This window comes from Hypanus sabinus, chromosome 20 (genome assembly GCF_030144855.1).
Source record: "Hypanus sabinus isolate sHypSab1 chromosome 20, sHypSab1.hap1, whole genome shotgun sequence".
Classification (NCBI taxonomy): domain Eukaryota; kingdom Metazoa; phylum Chordata; class Chondrichthyes; order Myliobatiformes; family Dasyatidae; genus Hypanus; species Hypanus sabinus.
Window position 1 is genome coordinate 51,909,261 of NC_082725.1, and position 16,559 is coordinate 51,925,819.

Sequence of the window (16,559 nt, forward strand, 5' to 3'; positions counted from 1 at the left end):
ACACCAAGGAATTTGAAGTTACTGACCCGTTCCACCTCCAGACCCCTAATGACGACCCCAGTTTCCTCCACCTGTAGTCAGTAGCCACCTCTTTGTTTTTACCGATGTTGAGAGGGCCATCTGGCTCATGGTGAATGTGCTGACATGATGGCACATGGTCTATATCTCTCTATTCCCTGCCTGCTCACGTGCCTTTAAAATACTGCTAAATATTTCTTCCGCCACCTTCTCTGGCAGTGGGTGTCAAGCACCTACCACACTCCATGTAAAAAAAAAATCCTGCCTTGTAAATTCCCTTAAACATTCCCTCTCTCACATTAAACCCATGCCCTCTAGTAATTGATAGTTCCATCCTTGAAAAAAAAACTATCTATCCTGTCTATGCCTCTCATAGTTTTATATCAGGTCACACTTTGGGCTCTGAACCTCAAAAGAAAAGGTTGCCCAATCTCTCTTATCGTTAATATACCTCAATCCAGGCAACACAACAGTGAACAGCTAAACCCTCCAGATGCTTCCTGTGATGCAGCAACCAGAAATGCAAATGTGACCTAACCAAAGTTTTACACAGATGGTATATGACTTCCTGGCTTATATACTTACTACCCTAACTGAAGGAGGCAAATATATCTTGCACTTTCTTTACCATTCTATCTTCTTGGCTGCTACAGACTTGCACCCCACCTCACTCTGTAAATGCTCCTAAGGGTCCTGCCATTTTTGGTACATTTTCCTCTTACAGTTGATGTTCCAAAGTGCAACACTGCATACTTCTCAGGATTAAACCCCACCTGTCATTTCTATGCCATATTTCTATTCAATCTATATCTGGTGTATCTTTTGCTAACTTTTCTCACTAACTACAACTATCAATTTCCACGTCATTTGCAAATTTACTAATCAGCCCACCTACATTTTCATCCAAATCTATATCGACGTTGACCCCCGTGGGACACCTTTATTCACAGAGCTCCAGTGAATCCCTCTAACATCCCCCTCCACCAGTATCCTACATTTTCTATGGTCAAATTTATTTTGAATCCAATCTACCGAGTCATCATGAATCCCATGTGCCTTAATCTTTGGGATCAGACTGCTACGTGTGGCTTTCTCGTATGCTTTACTTATGTATGTATGTACACACACAGACAACATCCACTGTCTAACCCTCATCGGACATCATTATCACCTCCTCTAAAACCTATGTGATGCAGAAAAAACAGTTACTGATCATGTGGAGCACAACATTTTCTACCTTTAAAAATACAAGGTGATTTCACTGTTTTTATGTCAAATCCAAATACTCAGATTACATTATGTTCTTAATTCCTGCTTTTCAAATGGAAACATTTTCCCAGGTTTAGGACATTGTTCATTAAGCCATTTCTAATTATTTAACATATTAATTGAGATGTTCTGTGCAGATGACACCAATGTGCAATAGTTTGATACTCTAGGGAATTCAGTAAAAATGTTTTTAATGATGATATGGATGATGAAAAGAATTTCCTACAACAAGGTGACTGTTGCAAGATCTCTTTCCAAAACAGTCATCATTGGCCAAGGGCAACATTATTATTGATTGGTTGATCAGTTCAGATCTTCCAGCATGTGTGCTCTTCAGAACACCCTTGGTTAGTATGGCACTCGAAGAGTCTACCAACATTGTGTGGCTACTGCTAGGACACTAACAGCAGAGTCAAGCCTCCACATGGACAATGGGAGGTGAAATCATATTATATGACATTTTACTGTCTACTTTCATGTAGACTTTAACGAATTTCAAGGATGCCTTAGAAAACTGGGCTCATGCTCATCAATTTTCCATTACAAACAATAAGCTCAAGTAGTTGTAATGTGCCCAATTTGATTTGGGATCATAACAGAGAGGAACTTTAATGAACAACATTCCTTTACAAAATGAACTATCCACAAGATTGTACAATGAAATGAAATTGCACCAGATTGCCATCTATGCAAAAATCACCCAAAATTCTTATTTTAGAATCATTTTGACACACTCCATTTGTTGGGGTCAACCAGGAATGTTACATTCCAGCTGTCTACATTTAGTCAATATGCAAGGACAGTAAGATATGGAGAGCAAGCTGTTAACCATGCAGCAGACTCCCCCTCTCCATGCAGCTGATCAACAGCAGTGACTGATACGGTTTGGCACCAAGAAGAGTTGCTAGTCAGCGTTGAACTCAATGTAGGACTGTTCTTTGGAGTTTACTTCTACAGCCTTCCTCATGAGGCAGCAGAGCTTTGAGATGGGAGTTTGAACTCTTCTAGCTGAGCTGCCACCCACACCTGATAAGCTCCATCACTCAGAAACAATTCAGCAAATAATTACTTAGGGACAGTGTTCCTTAACAGAGGGCAACTGAGAGCACTCCACATTACAAACCAAAGAAAATCCACAGATGCTGGAAATGCGAGCGCACACACAAAATGCTGGAGGAACTCAGCAGGCCAGGTAGCATCTATGGGGGAAAAGTACAGTTGACATTTCATTGACTGAACCTTTTCTCTCCCCCCCCCACCATAGATGCTGCCTGGCCTGCTGAGTTCCTCAAGCATTTTGTGTGTGTACTCCACATTAGGCTGGATGGCTGTTTGTATTCCAGAGACTTGGGTACAAGAAGGATTATTACAATAATAATTTTCCTCTTCTAATAAAAAGAAACAATGTATATACTGTATATTATACAGTACAGATATTAGTGAAAATACTCCTTAAAGCTTCTAGAACTGCCCACAACTTTTGAAACATCTTTTTTCAATATCCAAAAATCTTAACAATCCAAAATATATGTTTTTATGTTTAATACAATGACTTTTCCCTGGATTTGGGTTTACTACTGCCTCTAGAGCAGGCTTACTTGTGATTGCACTTGCTCTGGCATCAAAAATGTCTTGAAACAAGAGGCCAAATCCTTCCTTATACTTCAGCTTTGGTCATGGCATCCAAGTAGTTAAGAACTGATGAAACAAAATAGAATATGGGATTCCTTCCCTTGCAACTTCAACATAACTGAACTCTTTTGCTTTAAGGGTAATCAGTGAAATGAATAAAACAAAGAAGTGATGAAAACATATTTGGCCATTGATATTAAGACATGAAAATTTGGTGTAAAATTGAGTGAGCGCTGCATTGTCAAACATGGTAGCTATGGGAGACTAAGCCAAGGTCCAGTTTGCCCTATTGGATATGTGTGTGAGATACCATGATGATACTCTGTTAAAGTTGTCCTGGTCTGTACTTAAATTTTCTTTGTTTTTTTTTGTGTTGTATTGCTGTGTGTGGATTGTGAAATAGGAAATGTGTCAGCTAATGATGCTTGTACATTTCACTATCTATAGGGCTATACAAATACAAGTTGGTTGCTTTTTTGCTGAATATATAGGTTCAGTTATCAAGGTGTTCAGAGGATTTTTCCCTGCCCATACATTGAACTTGGGCTTATGATTTTAGTAGCTTGCTTCTATTTCTGGAATTACTAAATACTAGCTTGTGATGGTAATTTTAACAGCGTAATCAGGTAAAACTAATGCAGTCATCCATTAACCCCCCTCTATTAACTTCCACAGAACCCAGTAGAAATGAAAGATTTAAAATAGCAATTGAATTAAAGCCAGTATAATCCCCTTCACATTTCTCTTGTCTTCTGAAGGTCAGATGTCACTTTTTACCTGATCCACACAATGATCAAAGGAATTGAATATTCAAAACAACTGATATAAAAGTTACCAGTAAAACAAATAGAATGTCATCCAACTTTTAATTTTTTTTATTTTGAACATATTTAGTAGAGGAGAATATTGATATATTATAAAGCAGTTTACACCGTTACAGAAACATGATAGTAATAGTGTTACGAAGATTAAGATTTGAAGAATACTATAGTTTAGCAACATGAAAAAAGGTCTTCAAAATCCTTGCCTTTTTCCCCCTTGTAAGAAAATCTTAGATTAGCTTTCTCTCCCGCCCCCCAAGTATATATATATATATAAAAAAATCAAAATTTAGAAAAATGATCCATTTGCAGCACATGTAAGAATAGAAATATTTAAGTCAGCAAAGCAACTGAGAATTAGAAACAGGCAACAGAGGCAGTTAAAACTATCCACAAAGCTGAGTAACAGTTTGAAATACTTCAAAAAGTTAAATGTTTCTATTATCAGAGGTCTGTATGTGTGCAGCTAATAACATTAGAAAGAAACACTTCAGAGTAAATATTAATTTAATATCCTAAAATTGACAACTGTCAAGATAATACCACCGAATAGTGCGTCATAGAAATATTTTAAATAAACTGGAGTCAACATTTTGAAGGTTGATATAGTTTAACAATATAAACTAATACCTATTTAATAATTTATCTGCAATGAGCTGAATACATACATAGTTTCGCACTTATTTTCCCTTCTATAGTGCGCAGGATTGTAAAAACATTTACAATAAATAATTTTAAAATAGGTTTATAATAATTTTCTAAGGCACAGTTTCAACCAATGACTTCAAATCCACAATTTTCTTTCATTTTTTCAATCAATGACCACGGACAGATGCAATAAAATAGAAAGAAGAGACCGTCATTGTCAGGAGCTGATCCAATTTCAGAATCCGATGTGCTGACAGCAGCGGTTAAAGTTTCCCGAGAAGTGTAACAGGACGGGAGAGATTAAAATGTGACAGGTCATCAAACACGCACGAGTGATGTGTATTTCCAGAACTGTCTGCCTTATTGATTGTCCGCACAGCTGCTCTGTGCATTAAATCCAGATCACCTGCTCAGAGTTCCATTCATGCATATCAGGGAACAATGAATAAAAAGAAATAAATAACTTAGGTGCCCGTTGATCACGCCACATGGTCATACGCTTTGATTGTTCGATGCCCGAGAGAGACTTCAGATATCCCAAATACGTTGCATAGGTCAGAGTTTTTTTTTAAAAAAGTGAATGACATTCAGTGCTTTAAAATTCAAACTGTAGTCATTACCATAGTGAAGAATTGTCTCTGTATCTCACTAACCCCCTGATGTGCACATTTCATGTTTTTAAATTATTATTATTATTGCATGTTGCAGTGTTATTGCGTGCAGCTCCTGAAATTGGTACAGGCTGGAAGTATTGCAGCGATTTCCCTGATGAAGAAACAGTGTTCACAAAGCAATTATACTATGTTATGTCCCATTGTTAATGCATGTTAAGTTGCAGACTGGTTGAAAGCTTTGGACTTGATTCTTAAAAGATTTTCTTGATCGTAAACACAAAAAACATTTTTTTCTGCTGTTCCATCTTCTCTAATATGACAATATATAGCACAATTGTTCACAGTAATCAAAAGCTGGAAAAATATTTTTCTCTTATCAGAAAGTAGAATACTTTGTTAACCCCCATCCCCATGTCCATTATCTCTGTTGCTGTAATTGTAACTGGCTGGGGAGTTATGGAATATATGGTGGCTCTCCAGATTCTAGAAGTAGTGCGCACTTTTAGGTTTTGTTTTCAAAAGTGTCCCATTGTTATTGCATGCGGTCTGTCTGCAGCTGCTGGGGCTGGTATTGGCTGAAGGCTGCAGCGGCAGCAGCCGCCCCTGGGGCTGCACTCGGCATGGGCTGCTGCACCGCATAACTGTACCCAGCGGCAGTGACGTAACCGGCGGCCGCTGCTGCAGCAGCAGGGGAGGCAGCATATGGATACTGCTCATATGCAGCAGCTGCAGCTGCAGCAGCTGTGGCTGCAGAGTACTGCGCGTACGCAGTCCCCGTGTAGTCGATGTAAGGAGACGCAGCAGCTGCAGGTTGGACATGTGGGATGACGACTCCGGGTTGCATAAAGGCCTGTGGGTAGACATAGTGAGCAGGAATCCTGTGGGATAAGGAAGAAAAACACCAGTAAGGAAACAGCCAGCACCTCTTACAGCTTGATTTGTCCACACTGCTTTTTTTTTTAAAAAAAAAGGATTCTAAATGTTATTGTGCATATAGGGTTGCCATAATAAGAGAAAGCATAATTATCTCCTGCTAACCTTTGAATGGGTGCAAGAGGTTATGGAAATATTTGGCCCACTATTTACAATACAATATGATCAGAAAATTGTAACACTTGTACAAGTGACCAATATTGGTATTTAGTATTTTACTAACAAATGAAATGGGTAATTATAAAGAGAATGGGAACTAATTCTAGCAGCACAAACGAAGAACAAAAGTTACCACCCTGGAAATTATCAACATTCTGCAGCTTGCATATTCCCAACAGGGTTTGGAACAATTTCTGAAAATTCAATATTCTTTCAAATAATTTGACGATAGTTCACTGGAACATTAATAAACTTCTCTTGGCATTTTTAGCTTATTAGTTATAAAAATATCATGGCAACCCTATGTGATGCTATGCAGGTCTCAGCACTCATTAATATCATATCATATCACAGATCCACAGCCCCATCACCCTAATTAAAAACACAGGCAAAAAGTAAAACAAAAAAAATTAAGAAAAGATACAAAACAAAAGGCCACAAGGTGATAAACAAATGGTCACACGGCAAGATCACTCTACACATGAAACCTACTGAGGCTCTCACTTTTTACCAATGAGGCTCCACTAGGGAGCAACAGACACTACTGGGGGGGGGGGGGGAAAACACAGCACTGAACCCCAGTACGTGTGCATTACATTCTAGGAAAAGGTCACAGGAAGTCCTTGGGCAAAGCGAAAACTTTTAAGGACATGGACCCCCATCAGACAGCTGCAACGATCCACCTAATGACACGCAAAAGAAAAAAAAAGACACGAAAAGACAAGAGATTGGAGGATGAAAAGAAAACATGTCATTGTGAGAGAGAGAGAAAAAAAACTTGACTGCAGAGACGACAGGATGATTATACAATTGTTTTCAGAAAGATGATGCCAGTCACCTATCCCTGAAAATATACTGTATGTGCATCTTCAAGTTGCTCTAATCCATGAGGTACTCAGAAAGGAGTTCAAATGGCTCTATGAACTCCTTACTCCAAACAGTGCAATGTATATGTACATCCTAAGGTCCAGTGCAGAAGGTGATCATAATAGTTCAGCAGTAACCAATCTCTATAATTTAGTTGTGAGCATGAACTACTGAACTTTGAAGTTCACTCATTTAGTCAGAAAGCACCTGGTTGGCCATGGCTACAAGCTTATTTTACATTAGGTGATATGTTACAAACCCTATGGCAACTTCATTCAATCGCATTGGCTTGCAGCCCTGTTTTATTCATGAGTGGTAAATTTATTTTAGTTCTAAATGTAACTGTAAAGATCATTAGCAATTGGCTGGCAAGACCATTTTAACACGGGTGTTGTCTGAGGCACAAGGGCATTTACTTTTCCAGTTTCAAAGGACAACGAAATTTTCTCTTCTAGAAATAATATGTATTATTCTATGTGTAATAAAATTCTGTAAGTTGCCTATATGAAAGGAACATACTCAGAATACTCAGATGAACAGAAGATGCTGAGAAGCTATTAGCAGCCAATCATATCAATTGCCTTTAGCCTAGAAGTCTGAGGCACTTTCTAATCCTTGACAAATTAATAAGCAGCAAGGATTTATTATTGAATATCTATTTGTTTTCATTTTTTCAAAAAACACCTTTCCTAACAATGCGCAGTGGCAGCCAAAAAGCACAATAACATTCTCATCTTAATATAGGTTGCTATAGTACCCATGATCATAGCTTCACTGAAGTGTATTGGTAACTAACACTTAACCACTAAGCCTCTGGAAACTGCATGCCTGTTAACTGCCAAAAATACTGAATGAGAATGAAAAAAAAAATTTTCCTTTTTCATCTGATCCACATTTATGATGATTGAACTCTGTCATGAAGACTTCCGTATGGAACACTGGAACCCAAATTAGAATCAAAGTCTGATGAACACACTTGAGAGAGAGACCAGAATCATCCTCTTCATATGCTGTACATACACTGATGTTACTGTAAAGTTATGTCTTTTGATTTCATGCAAAAAGCACATTTTGAATAACAAAGTACTATTTCTTTGGTGTTGTTACCACAAAATAAAAAAGTTCAAAGGTTCATCAGAATCTACTGGATGTAAACAGTTGTTTTTTAAAAAAAAACGCTCTTTGCTGATCACTGCTGCCTTTCCTACTATCCTTGATCAAATAACAAGAGCACTCTAGCCTGACTATTTCATAAGCCAATCAAAAGAGGCTCTGTAACACAAGACAGCTTTTATCTTCCTCCTTCTTCCAAACAAAATAGTCCAGTAATATGCAATATGCTACTGACACCTCCAAGAGGCCCACAAACTTGTCACAGGGTTTGGAGGCTTGCATGCCTCAGTGAATGTTGTTATCTGGAGTCTCAGCCTTGTGCTTTGGTTCTCAGTAGGGTCATCCATGCCAAACAGGTCAAAAGGTAGAGACCAGACCAAGTTTTGGGGTTCAGCTCAGAGCTAACAACCCTGACTGGTAAAAGAAAATTGTTATGGAAACAACAATGAAGAATCCTTCTGCATTTGAGTGCAATAATATTGATGAATCTCCACTTGGAGCTTGCATGACTGACACGGGCTACTGTCACAGTGAAGGGAGAACACAGTCCGAGATGCAGGACCTTCATTGCTGCCCTAAATGCCGGTAGCATAATGGGCAGTAGAGAGAGATTGAATGACAGTAGCTGCATTTAAATAATATCAAGGTTGGAATCAAACTGTCATTTATATTCCTTTATAAACACCGCTGTCAGATATTACTATGATTATAAAGTTATTATTATAAATTTACTGTCATACATTTAGTGTTTGACTAGAATACAGCTTCAGCAACTTACTCTTTCAGCTTGGTTCAATAATCTCCCAACAAGTATAGATGATGGCAGTTCAACACATGGACAAACTGGAATTCTGCTAGATCATTAAAGCAATTCTTCACCAACTAACTAAAATCTGACGAATGCTTTAAGCAACAGCAAGCTCATTACAAGTAAGCAAAATGAGGCAGAATGGTTTTCAAAATAAAAGGCATCATACATTTCAAAACTTCTCACATACAAGTTGAAAAGACTCAAAATAGCTAATGTTGTATTTTAAGATACTCTGGCCCTACAAAGAGATAACAGGCTCACATTGCAGGTCCTATAATGTGAAAGGGGAAGCTGATATCCTATGGAAGAACTTAAACTTGAAGTTCTTAACTGGGACCAAATGTAGATAAATTTGCCTTCAGCTGCCACCCTGATTCTTAATCACCTATGGTGGCGCCTTCCTTTTTTAAAAAAAATTTACAACATACCAACACCTCCAAAAGTCACATCAGAATTTAATGAATGGTGATACGCAGACCCTTGATTTCCATTGCTTCAACTTTGTTACCTTCAGTTCCATAGGCCACAGAGCTTTGCAGTTCCCTCCTTAATACAGTCTACTTCACTAGACATAGCGGAAAAAAAAGAGTTTAAAAAAGTACAAAGAATTTCATGTTTTAAGTTCGTTTATTGCCATCTGACTGTATAACACACACAAAATGGCATACCCACAAAACACATCACACAAACCAAAATATTACTACAAGTTAATAAAATACAATTCAAAATGCAAGTAGTGTGCAGCACAAACAAACAGTAAACAGCTCGCTGTCCTAGCGACGAGACCTCGGTGGTGGCACTAGTCTCACAGCCTGAGGAAAGAAGCCGTTACCCAGTCTGGCAGTTCTAATCCTGATCCTCCAGGGCTTCCTTCCTGATGGTAGTGCGTCAAAGAGATTGTGGGATGGGTGATAGGGATCATCAACAATGCTATAGCCCTTTGACTACAGTGGTCCAGGTTTTTACTGTCTTCTTTAGGGTCTTGCAGCTTCCATACCACACAATGAGACACACATACACTCTTGATGGTATCCTGTAGAAAGTTGTTAGAATGGGGACGGGGTGCCTTGTACCCTCAATCTTCTCAAAAAGTGTTTAAGGTGCTGTGCCTTCTTGACTAGTGAGGAGGTTTTATTCTTCCAGGTTAGATTGCACATTATGTGCACACTAAGGAGCTTTGTGCTGTTCACCCTCTCCACAGCAGAGTGGTTAACCTGTGCCTTCCTGAAGTCCACAATCATCTCTTTTGTCTTGTCCATGTTCAGGCTCACTCCCTCCTCTCTGTTTGCCGACTCACTGTTGCTGATGTAGTATCATGCAGCTTTTTAGCTGAACCTGGCAGTGCAGCCGTGAGTCAGCAGTGGGCTAAGCACAGACCTGGGAGGGCACCAGTGCTCAGTGTGATGGAGCTTGAGATGTTGCTGCCAACTTGAATAGACTGGGGTCTTTCTGTCAAGATCCAGTTATAGAAAGGGGTATTGAGTTCCAACAAGGACAGTTTAGCCACCATCTTCTGAGGAATATTCGTGTTAAATGCTGAGCTGAGGTGGATATATTCTGGCATGCGAGGCATCACTTTCTTGGTGGGACAGGAGGGAGTGAGGACTGAGGCTATGGCATCAGCAGTGGAGCAGTTTGAGCATAAGGTGAACTGGAAAGGGTCCAATGTAGCTGAAAGGTGGGACTTCATACATTACCAGCCTCTCAAAGCACTTCAAAACAAACTTTTAATTTAGTAAACAAGACACCTCAAAGAACTGGTAGACATATTAAATGTCTTACTTCAGATACTGTAAAAACACAATTAATGCCACATTAACAATGTAGCTCATTCACATTCATCTCTACATCAATGTATTTATTCACAACAAGCAGTACACCTGGCAATTTCTGAGCACAGGAGGGAAGCCTCTGCAGTTGTTCTCTCTGAGTCACGGCAACTGTGGACGCCCTCGCCAGAAATTCCAAGGTGAACCTTGAAGTACGTATGGGCAAATCCATTTCGTCATGCAATCATAAGAACCAAAAAAGGCATCTATTGCATAAACCTTTCGTCAGTGCTACCACGTTCTCCTTTCTCTTTGTCAGCTTGCCTCACTTTCCTTTTAATACCTCTTAAGCTAGTCAATTAGTCACTCCTTATGGTAGCAAAACCTACATTTTATATGCTGGATAAATAGCTTTGCTTTGAATTCTCCTTCAGATTTATTAGACAATTCATAATTCTCTTCAGATCTAGCCCACAAGTAGAACATAGAATCTATTTAAACCTTTCCTACTTTTAAAGGAAGGTTACCCTCTCAGTGTTCTGTACTCTGGAGAAAATTTTCATTGAAATATTTCTACAGGGTCACCCCCCTCACTCACCTTTATTACATGGAATAAAGGACTAGCCTGGCCAACCTCTCCTTACAACTCTAATCCTAGCAACATCTTTGTAAATATTTTCTGCACCCTTTTCAATTTAATCACATCTTTCCAATAGCAAATAACCAAAATTATACACAGCACTTCAAGTACAACATCACCAACAACTTATACAGCTATATTGATGTTAAGTTGCCTTTCCTTTCTGCATTTATTGATACTTCCCAATATCCTGTCACCATTCTGCTCTGTGCCAACAGCACAAAATCAACTCCCAAGTTCAAATTGATTATATATGCAGCCAAGAATTGTGGTATCAGGGTCATTCCTTATGGATGGTTGTTTTCTACCATTTGTTGGACTCTGCCTACTACATTATGGGCACTTTCCTCCCCACCACGCAGTACCTACAGGAGGCACTGCCTCTAGAATATGACACCTCAATGAAGATTCCCCACCTGCATAACCTTAAATCACTCCAGTTTTGCAATACTATGATACGAAGTAATCAAAATGGTCAAAGTGAACTCTGCCTGTTCTCCATCTCCCTCTGGTGCTCCCCTCCCACTTTCTTTCTCCCTAGGCTTCCCATCCCATGATCCTCTCCCTCTCCAGCTCTGTCCCTTTTGCCAATCACCTTTCCAACTCCTAGCTTCACCCCACCCCCTCTGGTCTTCTATCATTTCGCATTTCCCCCTCCCCCTCCTACTTTCAAATCTCTTACTATCTTTTCTTTCAGTTAGTCCTGATGAAGGGTCTTGGCCCGAAACATCGATTGTACTTCTTCCTAGAGATGCTGCCTGGCTTGCTGCATTCCACCAGCATTTTGTTTGTGTGTTGCTTTAATTTCCAGCATCTGCAAATTTCCACGTGTTTGCAAAGTGAACTGGAGTTTTTTTTGTTCTAATTGAGTTTTTTTTAATATAAGCTTGCTAAATTGTGTATAATTTCTTAAGAATGTTTCTTGGAAAATGTGGTGCTGCTGCAAGCAAAACTTCCATTGCACTTGTGCATGTGGCATTAACTTTGAGTAACTAATTAAACCTGTATGCTTTGTTTCATAACCAGGTTGTCAGCGTTCTGTCCTTGCTTCCCAACTCCACTTGGCCTAGCTTCAGTGGAGTTCAACAGTGGCTAGGCTAACGGCCTCCGTTACATGATGCACTCTTATTGAGATTTCCTAACTTTAATACAATCTGATCTATGAGATCACCCAAACACTGCAAAAGTTAACTGAAAGAGAAGGCTTCCCTGAGTTAAAGTATACCAGTCATGAGGTCAAGAATTAAGTTACACTACCCTAGATCGCCCCACACAATAGAAAAGACTTAGTCACCCATCTAATATGCCATCTTGCTAGAGCAGCAAAACATACCATTCACGGAGCACAACAGAAACAAAAGAGTCAATGAGTAGTTAAGTAAATACTTACTGCAAAAAAAAGTAACTTGCTGTGAGATGTAGATAAAATGCTGTTAGCATTCCCTAGTGCAAACTAACATTTTAAACATGTTCTGTAGTAATTATAAATAAGACCCTGTACATTAGCTCAGTCCTTACTGCCAGGTTTATATTGTGGCCCTTCTCTACGCCTTGTGGCACATCAAGCTACAACCTTGCCATTTCTTTAGCATTTGCCTGGTTCTTTTTAAATTGAGGCCGAATTGCTAGCTTGAGGCTCAACCCATCATGGATGGAAAGCATGCAGGGAGCTGACCAGATTCAAAGCCGGGCCATTTGCTGTGAAGTCCGGTGCAGATGACACTATGTCACCAGCTGGGATAGGGTTTACATTTTTTGGCATTTAATACTCCATGACAGATGAAAATTATAAACTCCCATTTCAGAACTTGTGAGAATTTTTTGTTATATTGACCAAGTGGCAATTAAGGCACACTGATAAGAACCCGTGATATTTCATGAGCATAAACATTAATTTAGACTACATGCAGATTACTTGGCTCTATTATGTTCCATGCCACTCTCTTTCTAGTCCATAATCAAACTATCAACATATCCCTATATTCCTGCTTTTTTCCCCCCCATACTTTTATGCAGATTACCCCAAGATTTACCAGTGCCTCATACATTGCAATTGCTGGCAAATTTCAAATTCTCACCATTGAGAGAAATAGTCTCCCTTTAACATCTTATGAACTTATTTGCAACTCTTATAATAATGGCCCTTAGATTTATACTCTCTACAACAATCTAATGTAAAAAGTAAACATTTAATTTTCTATTTGAAAGGAAATTAAAAACCCTCACCACTGTCCATTTCCCCTGATACCAACAGTGTCTTATTTCTGGTTTCATCACAGTAAACCTGTTGTTTCTTTTTGTTTATTTGTATTCACTATGAACACCCACAAGAAAATGATTCTCAGGGTTGTATATGGTGACATTTATGCACTTTGATAATAAATTTACTTTGAACTTTAGTATCATAAATGATACCTACCCCCACCTCTCCCAACTGGATTCAGTGTTATTTTATACTATGTACAAACTAACACTGGCCAAAATTTTTGGTAATCATTGCTATTGTGTTAGGTGCATAAATGTCAGCCCTTCATCAGACACTGTTGGGGCAGGGGTGAAAGTTGTTGGACTTTTGCTTGAAACCCACTGAAAATGGAACAGGTGCTGGAATGTGAAACCTGAGCTACTGAGGGTCATTCTCTTTTAAACTCAAGGGAACTCTTAGCACACTCCCCAGCCTGTGCCATTTCACACTCGCTGACTGACAAGGCAGGCTGCAGTATGACTCCCTACTCTATTTTTAATTTTCTGCTTAAGGGATCTATCAAAAGAGGAGGAATATCTGTATAAGGTAAAATGGGAAAACATTGCTTATGTAACCCACATAGCGAACGTGCAGAATTAACATTTTTTTAAGCAGACCAACTGCAATACGATGTCAATAATAATAGTCCAATTAGATCCGGCCTCACCAAATTACTATTAGGAAGGAAAGAAAGATTTTGAAGTAATCTGAATAAATGGACATTGAGTACATTAATCAAATAATTGTTGTAAGTTAGATGGATTTGGACAGGTGGACTGATGTAAAAGAGCTTGAGTGTTAAATTAGAGCTCTACTTATAAAAAATAGATGAGACCTTCAGATTACACCATATAATGAAATAGCCACACCACCTTTTAAAAGTTAAAGCCACTCGGTATTTTCCACCTGCATCATTGCTCTAGTCATTCATTATTTACTGAACCTATTGTTATACAGCATCATTTATTCATGGGGAGAAAAGCAGATTAGCAGACTCAGATTGTGTGCACACTTTTCTTAAGTACACACCTTATGAATAACTTTTTTATTATATGGTTTGCAGTTGCTCTTTTCTTATTTTCGGCCATTGCTAAAATCATTTTAGACAAAGTATGGCAGTTAACCAAAAAAAAAATCAGTAAAAAGAAAATATTCTTTTTTGCACAGATTCTAAACTCTAAATTTAGTTGAATGACAATATGCGGGGAATGCTTCCACATACTGTTTCAAGTACGAATGTAAAGATTTTGGCATTAAAATAATTTATTTTATAACTTTTCAAAGGATGAAATACAATTGGGTAAACACAGAAGTGCTATGCTCTGCTGAAGGGTTTTGGCCTGAAACATTGACTGTGCTCTTTTCCATAGATGCTGCCTGGTCTGCTGAGTTCCTCCAGCACTTTGTGTGTAGTGCTATATATACAGTCACTTATTTTTACTATGATGAGATACGGTACCTGGCCTAGAATTAGATGGACCCAACATACAAAATATCCTTAGGAAATGTAGCACTTGGAAATCATGCTTAATTATGATGTTGTGAATAATTATCAATTGCTGTGTCCAAGAACATACAATGAAAGCACTTGTGTTAACAAAATAAAAAAAAACAATCAAACCAAGATAAATTAAAAAAAACATTGCAACATGCACGCAAAGAGTGGATTTGGTAATCAAAAAAATAAAGTCACACAAGATTTAGCACTCACTACAACCCAGAAACTGAATTGTTAACTGGAAATCAGGCTACAGCAACAAAGCAAAATAAAGTGGGACCTCTTGCTCACAATGGCAAAACAAATCAACACTCTTGAACAAAGAAAACTCCAGAAAAGTCCTCACTACAGCTCTCTTCATTAAAAAAAAGCACGCAATTTACTCGTTTAGCTCTAAACACCACTTCATTAAAAGTAAAACAAAAGCACACGCAGCTCTATTACACTTTAAGAAATAACATACATGCAACAGTTAATCACCATTTTTAGCTTGTTTGAGTCTACTGGTTACAGTTTAAGATCTGCTCATTCGGTAACTATTCCACCTCATATCATCAAATCCTTCTCTCATCATCATGTTATCTTAATTGTAAACGATCCCTGTCAGATCAGAAAGAAATACATAGAATTGAGTCAAGCCAAAAGGGGGTAAAGTCGACCTGTTAAAAATAAGTACATAAAACCGTTGCACAGCACCAACAAGCTATTGTGTCTCAGTAATTGGCTGGGTGAACGGAATCGCTTTCAGAACTTGACTCGTTGAGAGATTGCATAGCACAGTAGATCCACAAATTTCACGACATAATCCCAGGGATATTAAACTTGATTCTCGTCCTTTACTTGCTAAAAGTTTAGGCTGGTCATTGGTAAAGGATGCTTAACTATTATCAATCCTATAGTAGCTAACTAAACAATCACTTTCTAACTGGATTTCACTTTAAGTACAGAGTCGAGGTGCAGCGTTTAAATAACCGCAGTCTGTGAAGCCGAAAGACATTTAAAAAGTGTAAATAAATCTGCATTTAAGTGGAACGGAAAGCCGGTTATTGAGAGCAGCGGGAGAGGAACGGCACTTACCCATAAGGCCTGGGTACAAAAGCGGGGTGAATCTGTTGTACTCCGAAAGCGAAACCTGTCAAAGCAACCAGATTCAATCGTTACAAATGGAAACAGTGCGATCACAAAGTTGACATAAAACACCCCATCATCCATGACGATGCCAAGATTAATTTCCTAACGTGAATTTAAAAAAAAGGGGGGGGGGATTCTACGCTTGCAAAACGTTTACTTAATTTGATTTAAACTCTTCATTTTTGGCGGAGTTTCGAGCTCCTGATCCCAATCCACTCACCTGGCTGCATGATCCGCGGTTTCGCCCCCAGGTACGCCAGGTTGACATTGGCCTTCCTGCCGTCGATGATGGGATTGGGATCTTTACATGCACGCTCCGCCGCCGCCCGGTCAGCCATGGTCACCTGAATGCAAGGTAAAGGAACCGGGGATACACCCAGCATCAGTTAAA

General features: G+C 38.9%; 1 protein-coding gene across 4 annotated transcripts in view; it reads right to left on the minus strand.

Annotated features, from left to right (window-relative positions):
- The window catches only part of rbm24a (RNA binding motif protein 24a), an 82,127-nt gene that overhangs the window by 34,640 nt on the left and 30,928 nt on the right, over nucleotides 1-16,559 (minus strand). For 2 of the 4 annotated variants that reach the window (XM_059945497.1, XM_059945498.1), the window contains 3 exons: nucleotides 16,389-16,512; nucleotides 16,115-16,169; nucleotides 3,762-5,880 (listed from right to left, as the gene is read on the minus strand). In XM_059945497.1, coding sequence (XP_059801480.1) covers nucleotides 5,535-5,880; nucleotides 16,115-16,169; nucleotides 16,389-16,512 — 525 coding nt within the window. In that variant the 3' untranslated portion in view covers nucleotides 3,762-5,534. Of the gene's footprint in view, nucleotides 1-3,761; nucleotides 5,881-16,114; nucleotides 16,170-16,388; nucleotides 16,513-16,559 lie in introns of those variants that run through there. The other 2 variants (XR_009507089.1, XM_059945499.1) reach the window with 1 other exon arrangement.